This window comes from Mizuhopecten yessoensis, unplaced genomic scaffold (assembly GCF_002113885.1).
Source record: "Mizuhopecten yessoensis strain PY_sf001 unplaced genomic scaffold, ASM211388v2 scaffold8365, whole genome shotgun sequence".
Lineage (NCBI taxonomy): Eukaryota > Metazoa > Mollusca > Bivalvia > Pectinida > Pectinidae > Mizuhopecten > Mizuhopecten yessoensis.
This window is the reverse complement of record NW_018407511.1, coordinates 328,353-344,669: the sequence shown is the minus strand read 5'-3', so window position 1 is coordinate 344,669 and position 16,317 is coordinate 328,353. Positions and strand designations below refer to the sequence as shown.

The window sequence follows — 16,317 nt, the reverse complement described above, 5'->3', positions numbered from 1 at the left end:
TTTACTGTTCGGCTGTCCATATTTACTGTATGGCTGTGTCTATATTTACTGTATGGCTGTGTCTATATTTACTGTATGGTTGTCTATATTTACTGTATGGCTGTCCTTATTTCCTGTATGGCTGTGTCTGTATTTATTGTATGTCTATCCTTGCTAATGGTATGGCTGTCCATATTTACTGTATGGCTGTGTCTGTATTTATTGTATGGCTGTCTTCATTTACTGTATGGCTGTCTATATATTTATTGTATGGATGTGTCTATATTTACTGTATGAATGTGTCTGTATTTAGTGTATGGCTATCCATATTTACTGTATGACTCTGTATTTACTGTATCGCTGTCTATATTTATTGTATGGATGTGTCTGTATTTACTGTATGGCTGTATCTTTATTTACTGTATGGCTGTCTACATTTACTGTATGGCTGTGTCTGTTTCAGGGCATGGAACAGCTGCTAGCACGGCTTGGTGGACCAGAATCTGGGGACGGTGCAGAGCAGGAGTGCTCTACCCTGCTTCAGAGGCTGGAGATGAGAAAGAGGAGACAGCAGGAGATCACTGCGGAGGAGATGCAGGTCATTCTCGAACAACGTGACACCGCTCTGGCAAAAGTAAGGGTTCCATTCTAATTAAAGGGGTATGAAGTCAGGGGGTCACTGTAAGGAGGTAAGGTAAGTGGGTCACTTTATTTAAGGGGGTAATGGCAAAGATATCACTGGTAAAATTATAAAGTAAGGGGGTCACTATTAAAGAGGTAGGATATGTACTAGTGTCACTTGTAAAGAGGTAAATTAAGGGGGTCACTAATAAAGAGGTAAAGTAATTCACTAAATGGTCACAAGAAAAAAGGCTAGCATTTGCTGCAAAAAATACCAAATGGATTTTGCACTTTAAAAAAACCCAAGACTAGACTACATTTGAATTGATACATGACAGGCCTTACCTGGTTTTGGGAGTGAAGACGGAGACTTTGTTGGAATATAATATAAAACACAGTCTTAAAGATATTTCTTCATTTAGGCCCGCAGGTATGAAGAGGAACTGCTCCGACAGCAGCGACAGGGGGCCGACCATAACCTCAAAGTAAGATCTTTGTTTTCGTACTGTAATATCTGACAATTTCATGCATTTACAATTGTTGTGTGCAGGTTTGGTAACTGCCTGTAGGTAATCATTGATATATTCACAAACGTCCAGACATATTTAAGGTGGAACAAAACTTGATTTGCATTCAACCTTGAATGGTGAAAAAGATTATTGATATAAAAAATGTATGATGAGTGTCTATTGTGATGTCACCATCAAATCGATGCTGACAGCTTCACATCATGATCAGCATCCTCAAGGTTTCAATTTTAATGAAACTTCATCTGGCCATTTCTGACACCAGTCTCTCAGAGACCATTTTAATGTGAGGGTCATACATTCAAGGTCAAAAGCTACAGAATCTGTTCATGATGATTTTGAAATTTTCAACTAAATTTAATTTCAACTCGCTCCATATTTCTAAATATCTACACATGCATTCATGAGAATCAGTAAATATGTACTCCAAACTATCCGTCCTTCTCCCACAATGATGTAAGTGGGCATATTGTGTACTGTGGTACTGTTGTTTAGAGTTCGTGTAGTGTGACTAATCTGCCTGGGGATGGGATCTCGGAGGCAGACAGTGCAAACATACAGGATCAATTTAGTGACTTCTACGTTAAGAACTGGATGTTAAAACCATAGGCTGCTCTGTTGGTGTCTGTACTTGCGAATGTCCTGTTGATCTGATATGCTCCAGTATTAACTGTCAACTAGTCATCAATCCTTACCTTCCCCGACTTTTGTCTTCTCCCCCTTCACAGTACCCAATCTCTGTGTTAGTGTCCTGTTGATCTGACATGCTCCAGTATCAATCCTTACCTTCCCCGACTTCTGTCTGCTCCCCTTCACAGGACCCAATATCTGTGTTAGTGTTCTGATTCAGTAAGAATAGTAGGATGATAAGTTAGACAAGTACTAAACAAAGTCTGGAGTTAGATCTACATAAGTTATAAAACTATTTTCCAAATCCAATTTCAACAATTGTGTATTGCTTTACATCATACGGTAAAGGAAAAATAAATAAATACAGTTTATATTAACATAGTCACTGCCATCCAAAAACTAAGAGTACTCTGGCTATATTAAGAGTACTCTGGCTATATTAAGAGTACTCTGGCTATATTAAGAGTACTCTGGCTATATTAACAAAGATCTCTTCTGTGTCCAAGAGCATGAATCCTTTTCTTCAAGGGCAATAATAAGCAAAGCAAGATCTTTCCAAGGAGCAACAGGAATCTCTGGTTTGACCCTTCCTTCTCTCCAGGGGTCAGCCTATCTGTGTCTGTCCAGGAGGAGTCTATGATTTATGGGAAAGCCAGACAGCTTTCTATTTAGTCAGACCTTAGATGGACAGTGCACCTTACTTTGTGCTTTGATTTAGGGTTTTGATTTCAACAGGTCTGTGGTCGGGCAGTTGTCTCCACAGTGGAGGCTGTAGTGCTTGTGTCCTTGATGTCTCCACAGTGGAGACTGTAGTGCTCGCGTCCTTGATGTCTCCACAGTGGAGACTGTAGTGCTCGTGTCCTTGATGTGGTCACATTGTGATGCTCTGGACTCTTCTTCATTGAATTTTGATACATGAAAGATGGTCTTCCTTGAGCTTATAGTCTTGGCATTGGGAGTAAGGTACATGTCCTCCCATCCTTCTTGTCTTCGTAATAGTTCATTAAAGTTATTGTAAGTTCCTTAGCGGCTGTAGATACATGTGAAAAATTTGGTGCCGTATCATCACTTATGAAGAATTTGGTCCCGTATCACAACCTTTTCGACAAAGAATTTGGTCCCGTATCACAACCTTTTTGACAAAGAATTTGGTCTGCTATCACAACCTATTTGACAAAGAATTTGGTCCCGTATCACAACCTTTTTGACAAAGAATTTGGTCCCGTATCACAACCTTTTTGACAAAGAATATGGTCTGCTATCACAACATTTTTGACAAAGAATTTGGTCTGCTATCACAACCTTTTTGACATAGAATTTGGTCCCAAATCACCAGTTATTTGACAAAGAATTTGGTCCTCTATTGCAACCTATTGGATTCATATATCTCGTATTGGTATTGATTAATGCCTGTTGGACGTCTAATCAAATAGAGAATAGTGGGTGACGGGAGTAATCCAGGGATAACGTTACATAATTCTGTCACTGTGTAAGTCTCCAGCACATTAAAGTCGCCCATTCTGTAATATAGCATTACGCTGGATATCAACAATCCTTGAATTATGTTAGATATGCAAGTAGATCCTTTTTGAATACAAATACAAACATCGGGGTATTTACTACGGATTTAGGCTTCACTTCGACACCGTCCTCAACACGATTCTCTCACTACAGCACAAAGGTACAGTGAACCAGTGTGTCGTGGTTTTGGCATTGATCTTGGGCGTATTTGATATGTTTGATTATTTATTTATTGTTTTCAACTCATAGCTTCCTTGTACAGATATATAATAAAACTCCTTCACCATCCCAAAGATAAAACTAAGAATCATATCTTATGTTATCCAGATTTATTTCTATGTAGTTGACAGGTTCGTTTGAGTACAGGGGTTATTGGGTAGCCCTCTGTTACTAGCTGGTAAACGTTTTAGGATTATGTAGACAGAGCTATGCTCTATCCAATAAATGAAACTCCGATTTACAATGATTTACTGTAGCAATATACATTACACAAATTAAAAACACAGGACTCTGGTCGATATTACTGCTTCTTGTTCTGACAGTTTTCAAATGTAAGATTGAAAAGTTGAATTAATGTTATTTTTTATGGGAATTGCGTTGTATTTATAAAGCTTAAATTTTCATATCTGTCTTTGAACAAACATTTCTCTCACATTTTAGAAAATATTTTACTAGAAATGAGAAAATATTCTACTAGAAATATTTTCTAAAATTCTGTCAATTTTGAGCAGTTTTGTTCAACTTAAACTTATATTTTAAATTTTCATTTGTAACTACAATTTTACAATGATTATTGATTTTTTTTCTCTTTAAAATTTTGAAATTATTTATTAGATATACTAATTAAGATTTTATGGCAACACATTCTAAGAAGAGATTTTTTTCTAGGCTCAGATTCCTTTATCTGTAAATAATTGTCTAAATGTTCTTTTTTTAAATAACTTATTTGTTGGTGGCATGCTATTTAGGTTGAATTCATATTCCATGTATACATTGATTTTATAATGGGATTTATCACTTAAGTATTATTGTTGAAAATCAAATATTCTCCAGATCAAAGTGATTTAATCCTTTTGACAAAATCTTTTTTTTTACTGGTAACAATATTTTTGTAAAGCAATTTATCAAAAATCTATGATAGAATTAATATCAGCCAATGAATACTATTATAGACTATAAACTAAACAAATTCTCTAAAAACAAGTTTTAATGTTTTTATGCATAAACTGTGAGGTAATGCTAGGAAAAGGTATGATATTATTTAATATAATTATAAGATTATTTAAAACATTACATATTGAGCAGGGCTTTTTTCATATTTAACTCATTCACCCCTGAAGATACATTTGGACTCTTCCAATTCAAAGGTTGGAATAGTTCATTATGAAATGTCAGGGGTGAATGAGTTAAGATGGTGAGATTAAGATTATTTAACCAAATAAGAACAAGAAAAAAGAACTGTTATGTTATTAAAAACTGTTGTTTTTAAAATGAACTTTTTGAGTCTGAAGCTAAGTGATGTTGGTGTATGACCTAGGGTGTCAGCCATTGTACCAGAGACGGCCATTGTGAGCCCTACTATTGTATCATCGGAACTGTTGACATGGTTTACTGCGTGTTAATGTTTGACAAATACCAACATAGCTTGATCTGTTTGTACACAAAAAAGGAATTATCTTTTTTTTAACAGCTTTAAGCAAACATTTAAAAACTAAACGGTATTTGAACATGATGCAGTTTTAGTTATGCGTAGTTGCATATGTATACATGGGTATATGATGGGTATGCGAGATTGAGGATGAAAGTCACTGACGGGCCTCTCAATAATGAAGTGAGGGGTAGCGGAATAGATCTATAGATGGGACAACAGGCCAGTTTGTTTTTATAGGAGCGTTTTTGAGGATAAAGGGTCATGAATGAAGTTTATTTGACTAGTTGAGGTCGGTGTGTTTGCCATGTGATCTCACTATGAGCTAAAGACTGTTGACAGAGATTGGCTAGAGCTTTACACTGGGCAAATAGGTTTTGTATACAACTTGTGAACAACATCATGTAGGCAAACAGTGGAAACAAACACTACAATCTGACAACGCTAATCACCACGATAACAACAAGAGAAAGTGACGAAATTCCATTTTAATGAACTTAACCTTAAATTGTAGGTGGTCCACTTTTTTCACACACTAATATTGTCCATTGTACATGCAGTACCAATTCAAGCCCATACAAAATGGGATTCGAAGTTAATGAAAGGCTTATACGCAGAAATATATATTTTGATTGTAAATGATCAAGCATTTATTATCACATTTGTGACTGTTCTCGCGATTGTTGTCAAGTGTCGTACACACTGCTTTGTGTAAATTTGTATTTTGGTCTTATCAGAACCATTGTGTATCAAAGTTAAACAAATGATGATAGCTGGTGGGTCCTCATTTAAACTTGTCACACCCGTGATGGACTGTTGTTATAATGTGAAGGGCCTTTTTGAGACCTGGGGTAGATCAACAACAAATGCACATAACTGTTTATTTAATCTATAAGTAGCTGTTATAAGTAAACACATCAGGGGAGAGCACTGCATTCTTTAACACTGACATTAAAGAGGTTTTTTTCGTGTTTTTTTCTACCTCCATTTTCCTTTCACCTAATTCAAGTTTGGTCAAATTTAAAAATGTATAAAGAATGAAATGTCTTGAAAATTTAGTTTTGATAAGCATTTTTTGGTTTGTCGATTTGTAAAAAAATATTCTCAAAGTTGATTACAGAGAAATGAAAGCTGCAAAATCACTTCTAATATGATAAAGGGAATTAAGATCTGGATATATCACACCAGTCATATCTGTTTGCTATATGGGGATATGGAACCAATAGGGTTCCTTGAAAGTATAAATTAGAAATTGTTGTGTTTTGCTTTTTCAAACATATAATTGTGGTGTAGAAACTTCAGGTCAATGTTTCTACAGTATTTATCATGAAGTATTTGTCAATATATTCTGTGTTTGAGTATGCTCTGTGTGTGCCTCTCATATTTTGTGTCTTATTTCTAAAAATGCGGAAATGGCAAAAAAAACCTTCAACTGTTACAGGTTTAGTGACATAGTGTCATATTGGCCACTCATGGTCATGTAAATGTGTTTAAAATCTTCCTTCCAATGTCTTAAGTTTTGTATTTTCAAAACATTTAAAATATTCATACAATTTGAGAAGGTGTACCAATTTACAGTATTACTGTCATTTTATTGGAAATACAAATTATAAAATAGATACCATAATGAATTAAATGTTATATCTATTATAAAGAGATACTTTAGGATTAAAAATGTAATATTTATGATAAGCTGAGATGTTGACAAATTGAATGTAATAGTTATTAGAAGGAGGCATCATGATAGATAAATCCATTATTTATGATAAATACATATTATGATGTGTACATATATTAAACATAAAATTTATTATAAATCAATATTTTGGTGTAATAATTCTAATCTTTATTTCAGTGTAATAAATATAGTTAAAAGATATTTTAGACTTTAAAATGTAGTATAATATGATAAACAGAGATCATGATAAATTAAATCAAAGCTACATTTATGCCTGATTCCAAGTAAATATCACCATGGCAAGCTTGTAAGACATGTTAAGTGCATAAACAACTAGAACACTTCAAATGAATTGAAAATGGCCGTTTTTATTAAAAACGACATGTTTATATAAAAACTTTACCTTTTAAAGTTTTTGTCCAATGTACTTAAAATTTAAGTCTTAGATGGGGTAAGAAAACGCCCCTTTAAGAAGTAATAATCATATTGAGAAGGAGGCAAGAAGGGGAGGTGGTGGGTTATAAAATTCACTTAGATATTTTTCAAAATTAGATCATGATGTAAAAAGAAGGTACACTCCTTGTTCCTCCATCATCTTCAGCAGGCTAGTGACCTAGGGTCAGCTAGTGCACATACTTATATAGGGTGCTAAAAATAGCCACAAATTCATACGACTTTTGACCTTCTCACCTCCTTCTAATGGTCAGCGTCCGCTCATATCAATCATAGATACAACAAATACAGTACTTTAAAATCCATGATATTGAAACATAATAAAAAACAAAGTATTACTAGGACATTCATAAATTACATCAAACCAGGTTTAATTTGTATTTACATAAATGTTTGAAAGTTAGTGTTCCTTTCAGAAAGGGTATTGACTCCAGTCAAGTGACAGTCAAGTTTCATATTGAAATAATATAATTTGATATTAAGTTTTTGCGACAACAAACTTTCAATATTCCCTGTTAATATATTAGGTTTTGAAATTTTATGTAAAAGTGCAGTGATTAATCTGTCATATACGACATTACTCTGTGGGTCCCCATCACGTATAAACCCCTAATATCACCAGGTCGATGGGAAATTTATTTATCAAATTTTAATATACAACGCTATATTGCCTCGGCTGAGTTCCGCAGTATTAGGAGGACAATGGGGGAAGGCTGGGACGGAAATTAGCGGAGATTGGAAGGTAATCTGACCCATGACTTTGATATTATATAATACACTATTAACCTGCCAAAGAAAACAAACACCCTTCATTAGAGTGGGTCTGTGATATTGGGTGTAGTGGACACCAGATTACTACCGTTGTCCGGTGTTGTCCAGGTAGCGGTCAGTACATATCGTCCACTTGTGTCGGCTGTTGTAGATAAACTTAATGTGGCCATCTTTATATTTGGTCATTACAGGTACATTGATATTATTCATAGATAAAATAAAATTCTGCTAAATAATTAATTAATTTTAAATTCTGAATAATAAGAACATAAATATACCAGCATTAATGCTTAATAATATTCCTCCCTACATGTGCAAAGTTATTCTTATTTAAAAAGAAGTATTTCACTATCACAGTGTCTGTCGTCAATCGAACAGCTGTATTTCTCGACTGATTTTGATGAATATCACGAGATATGTTCATCTTCGACATACCTATGATAGACATATCATACACATGGCCTTGTCACTTTACTTCAAGGGGTATTACGTATACGTGCTTGTCTTTTCCATCGTTCCAAATCTTTGTTAGATTGTGTTAAACTCCATTGTTCTGATACTACAAGTCGTACAGTCATCAAACTTTATATATAGATACATCTCGAGGCGTACCAAACAGTTGTGTGACAAGTTCTGGTCACTGTGACCTTTGTTTTCTTATGACTTTGGTTTGACTTTGATTTATCGTTAGGCTTTGTAATTAGGTCATTTTCTCTGGTATTAGCTCCAAAGTCATCAAACTTTATATATAGATACATCTCGAGGCGTACCAAACAGTTGTGTGACAAGTTCTGGTCACTGTGACCTATGTTTTCTATGACTTTTGTTTGACTTTGCTGTAAGCTACCTATATATAGGTTATTATGGTTAGACTTTGTATTTAAGTTATTTTCTCTGGTATTAGCTCCAAAGTCATCAAAATTGTTATGCAGATTCTTCTTGAGGACTACACCAACATATGACATGTAGGTCACTGTGACCTTTATCGTCTGCATCATTTAGTAGGGTTTGACTTTGCTTTCAGTTTTATTTCCAGTAAAGTGGGGGCATATGCATGTTTTACAAATATTTTCAAATTCAAGTAAGCAACAACTTCAGTATTCCTATATTTTAGGCAAATTAATTTGTTTGAATAATTTTTGGTCAATTTCATTATTTTCAATACAAAAAAAAAAAAATATTGATTAGAAATTTTCATTTGTCAATGTTTCTGACATTATTGTGATACTGTATTTTAAAATTGTATTTTTTTTAAAGCTTTTTAAGGCCTTACACATAACATTGCTGTTTTTTTTTCAATTTGATGTGTTTGTGATGTAGATACATTCATGAAATTCATCAATCATTTAAATTGTTTGTAGAATTTCATACTTAGTTCAGGTCAGCCAGTATTTTGCAATTATGTAATTTTCTTACATTTTTCAATCATTAATTGATATTCAATAAACATGTTCTTCTATTCCAAAGAAATCAACATGATGAATTTATTTCATTCATAACTTTTTCCATTTGTGTATTAAAATTAATTAGAAAAAAAAAATTAATAACGCATTTCAAGTGATTCAGTGAAGCTTTCAGTGAACTGAAATGTGTACCGAAAAAGAAAAAAATATATTGAAAAATGGTCATAATGGCATTGTTGTGTTTATTTCCATCAGTTTCTAGAAATCTGATCGGAAATTCAAAGTCTTCTGGGTTCTTGTTTGGCTTATTTTTTCATCTTTTGTTCGGGAATGACACCTTTTTTAAAATATCAAGTTGGCATTGATAAATTGATAAAAGATCCAACACTTTAACATTGAAAAAGTGGACATGTTTGTGTTGTGGGTGTAAACTGATAGACGTGCATGAAGTGTTGAGCTAGGAATTGTCCCTAAAATCTATAGATATTGTGTTCATGTTTATATCTATACTCTGTAGAATCTGTCACACTAATGTCCTCGATGGGAAAAAGACATGAGCATTTCCATGCAGCGAGAATTTCCACTTTTACAGTAGCGACTAGATCGTAGAGGGGAACCCGTTGATGATTGATGTCAGAACACTTACTGATTACCTAGTATGCCTTAAAAACCTTTTCACGTACATTGCATATCATGTATGCAAGAGGCCTTCACAGAAAATTTTGGTGGAGGTTGTTATCCAACTGTTGTAAGAACATTGTATGATGGGTGGTCAGGTGGCGCAGTGGATAGTGCACTTACCTTTCACCAAGGCAGCCGAGGTTCGATTCCCCAATCGGACGTGAAAAGGTTGGGGTCACCCGACCACGTGGGTTTTCTCCATGTACTCCGGTTTCCTCACACACTCAGACCCCCAGACACTAACATCCGGGCCAATAAGAGTGATTAATATAAGTTGAAATAACTTGTTTCATAATTATTGTAAAATAAATAAAGTTTATATTTTATATATATTATATGATTTGACTTCAACAGTCTTAACATATATTCCCACATATATCATAAAACACATATTTATGCTACTTAATGCATGCAGTTAACTAATTTGGTTGTGTCAGAGACAAAAATTAACTTACATTGTTTTTGAGAGTGAGACAAAATTAGGGAGGGGACTTAGTTGCAGGCACCCACCCTGTTCCAAGGACATTTGCCAAAGTGGGAAGGGATCTTTTTTGCGAGAGGGGGCTTATTTGTGTGAAAAGATCATAGATTGTATATGAACAGGGGTTTACATTGTACACCAGGCACAAACCGAATTGTACACCGCCTGTCTATTTGTGGACACTTACTATCTTGGAGAAACTTTCAAATACGTATACATTTCAAAAATTCAAACATATCTAAATAATTTTTATTTTGTTCATTATCAAAATACAGTTGTGTGGTTAAATATACCATACCAGGAAGAGTTTCCTCCCCTTGCCTTTCTCAGACTTCTCCATTATCACAACTCAGCATATAGAATTTTCTCGATGAATTCTAGCAAGCAGGAACTTCAACTCTGGGGTTCAGTAGTGTGAAACTCTGTAATAACAATTCTTATTGTTTTAACTTTAAACTCCAAAAATTATGTGGGATTTGTTGTTTTTGCATGCAAATCTTGATCATTAAGGAATATCTAAAATGAAATCTATTTGTAGCTGTTAAAAGTAAAAATGTTACTGGGTTATTAATTGAACCAATTTTTTTTTACTATGAAATTTTGATCATTATATGTGTGAATGTTTTTATTCTTCATGGAACACAAATGTTCAAATTGAACCTTAACCCATTCACCCCTGAAGACACATTTGAACTCTTTTCAAAGGTTGGAATAGTTCATTATGAAATTTCAGGGGTGAATGAGTTGAACAACATCAGAAAATGATGTGCATTGCAGATTCATTACATTCAATGCCTGAATGCCCTAGGCCAGAGCTAAGACATATATATGAATGGCAATAAGGAAATCTGGAATCTGCAGTTCATAAAATTTTGTATTGTGCAATGTACTGCTAGTTGTGGTAACTTTAAAGGGGCAGCAACTTATACTCAAAATGATTCTGTGAGCAGTAGAACACAGAGACACACTCAGGATGTTTCTGTGAGCAGTAGAACATGGAGACACACTCAGGATGTTTCTGTGAGCAGTAGAACATGGAGACATACTCAGGATGTTTCTGTGAGCAGTAGAACATAGAGACATACTCAGGATGTTTCTGTGAGCAGTAGAACACAGAGACACACTCAGGATGTTTCTGTGAGCAGTAGAACATGGAGACATACTCAGGATGTTTCTGTGAGCAGTAGAACATAGAGACATACTCAGGATGTTTCTGTGAGCAGTAGAACATAGAGACATACTCAGGATGTTTCTGTGAGCAGTAGAACATAGAGACATACTCAGGATGTTTCTGTGAGCAGTAGAACATAGAGACATACTCAGGATGTTTCTGTGAGCAGTAGAACATAGAGACATACTCAGGATGTTTCTGTGAGCAGTAGAACATAGAGACATACTCAGGATGTTTCTGTGAGCAGTAGAACATAGAGACATACTCAGGATGTTTCTGTGAGCAGTAGAACATAGAGACATACTCAGGATGTTTCTGTGAGCAGTAGAACATAGAGACATACTCAGGATGTTTCTGTGAGCAGTAGAACATAGAGACATACTCAGGATGTTTCTGTGAGCAGTAGAACATAGAGACATACTCAGGATGTTTCTGTGAGCAGTAGAACATAGAGACATACTCAGGATGTTTCTGTGAGCAGTAGAACATAGAGATATACTCAGGATGTTTCTGTGAGCAGTAGAACATAGAGACATACTCAGGATGTTTCTGTGAGCAGTAGAACATAGAGATATACTCAGGATGTTTCTGTGAGCAGTAGAACATAGAGACATACTCAGGATGTTTCTGTGAGCAGTAGAACATAGAGATATACTCAGGATGTTTCTGTGAGCAGTAGAACATAGAGACACACTCAGGATGTTTCTGTGAGCAGTAGAACACAGAGATAGCTCATACTTTTCTGTGTTTAGTAAAATGTTATGATGATAAAAAGACAATATACAAAATGTATGGGCTGATTGGTCGAGTGGTTAACACTCTGGCCTTCCAAGCAGGCGGCCGGGGTTCGTTCCATGAAGTCGCCGTACGCATGGAATATTAGAGAAAGTGTTTTTCTCCTGCCCACACAACTCCAACAACCCAGGTGGAGTATAAAATGGTCTGGGGTGGTTGTTGCCGTATCTGTGCTGTAGCATTCAAGTAAGGTGGCTCTATAAATGATACCGTTGGAAGCACGGTCCCACTACAAACAGAACACAATACATCTCCAGCACACACACAGGCATACACACATAGGGAGATATTAGCCAGGTGGCATAGGACTAGTAGTTAGCGCCTGATAAGGCAGCTGCTGCGAATTCCTCAATATTGTATTGATTAATATATATGCTAATTGTATTGACTGTTATTAAAATTGTATATCTATGTACTGTAAAGCGCTTTAGAGTGGCTTATGTTAGCTAGATAGGGCGCTATATCAAATGTAGTATATATATTTATTTATTTATATACATTATTTGTCTATTGCAGGCCAAACTTGCAGCAGTCACTCAAGAGAGAGACATGGCCCTGTCCCAAATAAAGCAGCTGAAAGATGAGATCATGACGATCCGCATCTATTACAGGTAATGGTGACTTCTCTCGGAAAATTCAAAAAGAATCTTTTAGTTGTCATGGAAACTTCGACCACAATGTGATCACTTTGGTGTATATTTGCTTTTCTTGAGCATATCTCAGAAACCAATACATATTTGGTTTTCAAACTTCATACATGAGTCAATCATACTTTTAGTGTTTTCACCTTTCTGATTTCAAGAAAATTTAAGTTGACATGGAAAAGGTGACCAAGATATGTACCTTTTGTTGCCTAGATTTGGATACTCCAACTTGCAACATCACAGATAAAATATGTAGGGTAGAATCATTACTCAAACATAAATCACAGATATATTATTCTCTATAAGATGGCATACAACCTTAACTCCAACATTAATCACAGATGTTATTCTATATAAGATGGCATACAACCTTAACTCTAAATCACAGATATGTTATCCTATATAAGATGGCATACAACCTTAACTCCAACATTAATCACAGATGTTATTTTATATAAGATGGCATACAACCTTAACTCCAACATTAATCACCGATATGTTATTCTATATAAGATGGCATACAACCTTAGCCCTAAATCACAGGTATGTTATTCTGTATAAGATGGCTTACAACCTTAACTCTAAATCACAGATATGTTATCCTATATAAGATGGCATACAACCTTAACTCCAACATTAATCACAGATATGTTATTCTATATAAGATGGCATACAACCTTAGCTCTAAATCACAGGTATGTTATTCTGTATAAGATGGCATACAACCTTAACTCTAAATCACAGATATGTTATTCTATATAAGATGGCATACAACCTTAACTCTAAATCACAGATATGTTATTCTATATAAGATGGCATACAACCTTAACTCCAACATAAATCACATATATATTATTCTATATAAGATGGCATACAACCTTAACTTTAAATCACAGGTATATTAAAATTTTCATGAACATTTTCTTTTTCAGTTTACACAAATCTTTATCACAAGATTCACATGATCAGCTGAATACGTACCAGAGCGGAAGCTCGAAGCTTGGAATAGATACCAGCGGTGAGGGGGACCAAGTCAGAAAGGAGAGCAACACAAGTGTGGCACAGTTAAGGGCAGCGGAACATGAAAATATTCAACTGGAGGCTGACCTTCAGAAACTGGAACATTCTCACCAGGACAGCAAGGACAAGATAGTCAAGTATGTAGCGCCTACTGCAAAAGTGTTGGACAACTTCTGGCTTCTTTACTTATTCTTAGAGATGTTACAAAAGTGTTTGACAACTTCTGGCTTTTTTACTTATTGTTAGAGATGTTACAAAAGTGTTGGACATCTTCTGGCTTCTTTACTTATTCTTAGAGATGTTATTAAAGTGTTGGACATCTTCTGGCTTCTTTACTTTTTCTTAGAGATGTTACAAAAGTGTTGGACATCTCCTGGCTTCTTTACTTATTCTTAGAGATGTTACAAAAGTGTTGGACAACTTCTGGCTTCTTTACTTATTCTTACAGATGTTACAAAGTTTGAAATGAACTGTGACCCTAAAAAAACCCATTTTTTACAAATGAAAAATGTACGAAATAAATGTCTTGCCTAGTGTAAACTAGAAAAAGCAACGGTTTGTGTTTAAAGCAAATATTTTTCACAAATTGTTTTTTAACTTCTTGCCTATGAGTTTATTTATGCCTTGGTAATTAACGGACATGGTGCTCGGTCAGTTTGTCCTGTAAGAGACGTCATGTCCACATCAGCTAGCTGAAAGGATTAAGTCCAAGAAAATTTGACATTGTAAGAATTAAGGTAAACCCCCTTTGGGTCGACAGGCTGGGTGGAATAAGGGGGAAAGGTTTCCTCAGCTACACCCCTTGAATATTTCTGGACATAATTTTTTGGGGCAGAGGTACATGGAGCACTAGGGGAAAATGGGTAAATGATTTAAAGACAACTCCTTAACACTTTCACCACTATAGACCATAATGGACTTACCCAAAATAATGCATGGTAGAGGTTATTAAAGTTACATAGGGGTGAATGGGTCAATAAGGTTATACAAATTCCTATGGTCTTATTAGGAAATATATTATGTAATAGAATTATTTTGTAGCATAAATGTATCATTAATTCTGCATATTAAACAATATTTTCTGTCCTCAGAAAATTTCATAAATTTTTGATTGGGTTGTATTTCAGGTTGGAAAGACTTGTTGATATTCTGCGTAGGAAGTTGAAAGGCCTTGAATTAGAAAGAGACGAGGAGGCTAACGAACAGTAGAAGAGACAGAGCAAATTTTGAAAAAGCAGTTTTATCGCAATCTTTGGAAGACAATTTCTCCAATCTTGAAGGTGCAACAATTTGCCATTTTTGAGGAGAGCATCAACAAATTTTACGGAACAATCTTTTGGCCACCCTGAGGAGATTCTTGGTTTTTTATAAATACTGAAAATGGAAATAATATCCCCGATTTCAGACATGACAGGAATTTTGCCAAACCTGAAAGTAGCAGATATTTTGCCAAAAAAAAAAAAGCAGAAGGCTCTTTGAAGGAGCCAAAATTTGCTTTTGTCATAATTCAAAAGTGTAAAAATAAATAGTGGCATTGTCTAACTTACCAAAGATTTTCTTAAATGTCCCTAAACATATTTTACGAATTTACATGACAACGAAGTCAGTTCCTTTTGCCAGTAGTTAAATGTCTCTAGTGTTCAATTAATGGAACAGATTTCTTCGGAAATATCTTCATGTATGATTAGTTCATCTACCTTTAAGAAATAGGTTCTCAATATTTTTCTTATCTACTGTAAAAGTGGAAATATTCGCGCTGTGGAAATGTTCACGCTTTTTCATTTTGAGTTTATTCCGCGAAAAAATATCCACACGCGAAAACATTTATATTTATAGATTATATAGATATACAGGATGTATATGTTTCTGACCCATTGCCTACACCTGGGATCTGTATTAGTGGTCATAATGTGAATATTTCCACTTTTACATTATTATTTTGTGTACCTATATTACAGACTAGGAGTGAGACTATTTAACTCCATGTCCCTCTGTGATATATACAGTTTGTTACGTATACCCGGAACGTTTTTGCTTGTTTTTTTATTTTCCCTTCTACAGCAATTCTTTGTGTGTACGTTATATATACAGATATACCTTATATTATGTCTCCTGTGTTTATATACCCTGAAATGTCCCGATTACAATATATCTAGTACCCTGTGATGTTCTCTGATTACTTACACCCCAAATACTCTATATACTATATATGTGCAATGTTCACATTATTTATGTGTGAAAACCCCATCTAACTCTTCCCTATGTTTATATCATTACAGAATTCCTAGTTCTAC

At 34.9% G+C, this 16,317-nt stretch overlaps 1 protein-coding gene across 2 annotated transcripts in view; it reads left to right on the top strand.

Annotated features, from left to right (window-relative positions):
• The window catches only part of LOC110455716 (mirror-image polydactyly gene 1 protein-like), a 51,191-nt gene extending 34,880 nt beyond the window's left edge, over positions 1 to 16,311 (top strand). For both annotated transcript variants that reach the window (XM_021506028.1, XM_021506027.1), the window contains exons 8-12: positions 443 to 613; positions 1,023 to 1,085; positions 12,876 to 12,970; positions 13,936 to 14,160; positions 15,151 to 16,311. In XM_021506028.1, coding sequence (XP_021361703.1) covers positions 443 to 613; positions 1,023 to 1,085; positions 12,876 to 12,970; positions 13,936 to 14,160; positions 15,151 to 15,232 — 636 coding nt within the window. In that variant the 3' untranslated portion in view covers positions 15,233 to 16,311. The remainder of the gene's footprint in view (positions 1 to 442; positions 614 to 1,022; positions 1,086 to 12,875; positions 12,971 to 13,935; positions 14,161 to 15,150) is intronic.
• Positions 16,312 to 16,317: the final 6 nt, after the last annotated feature.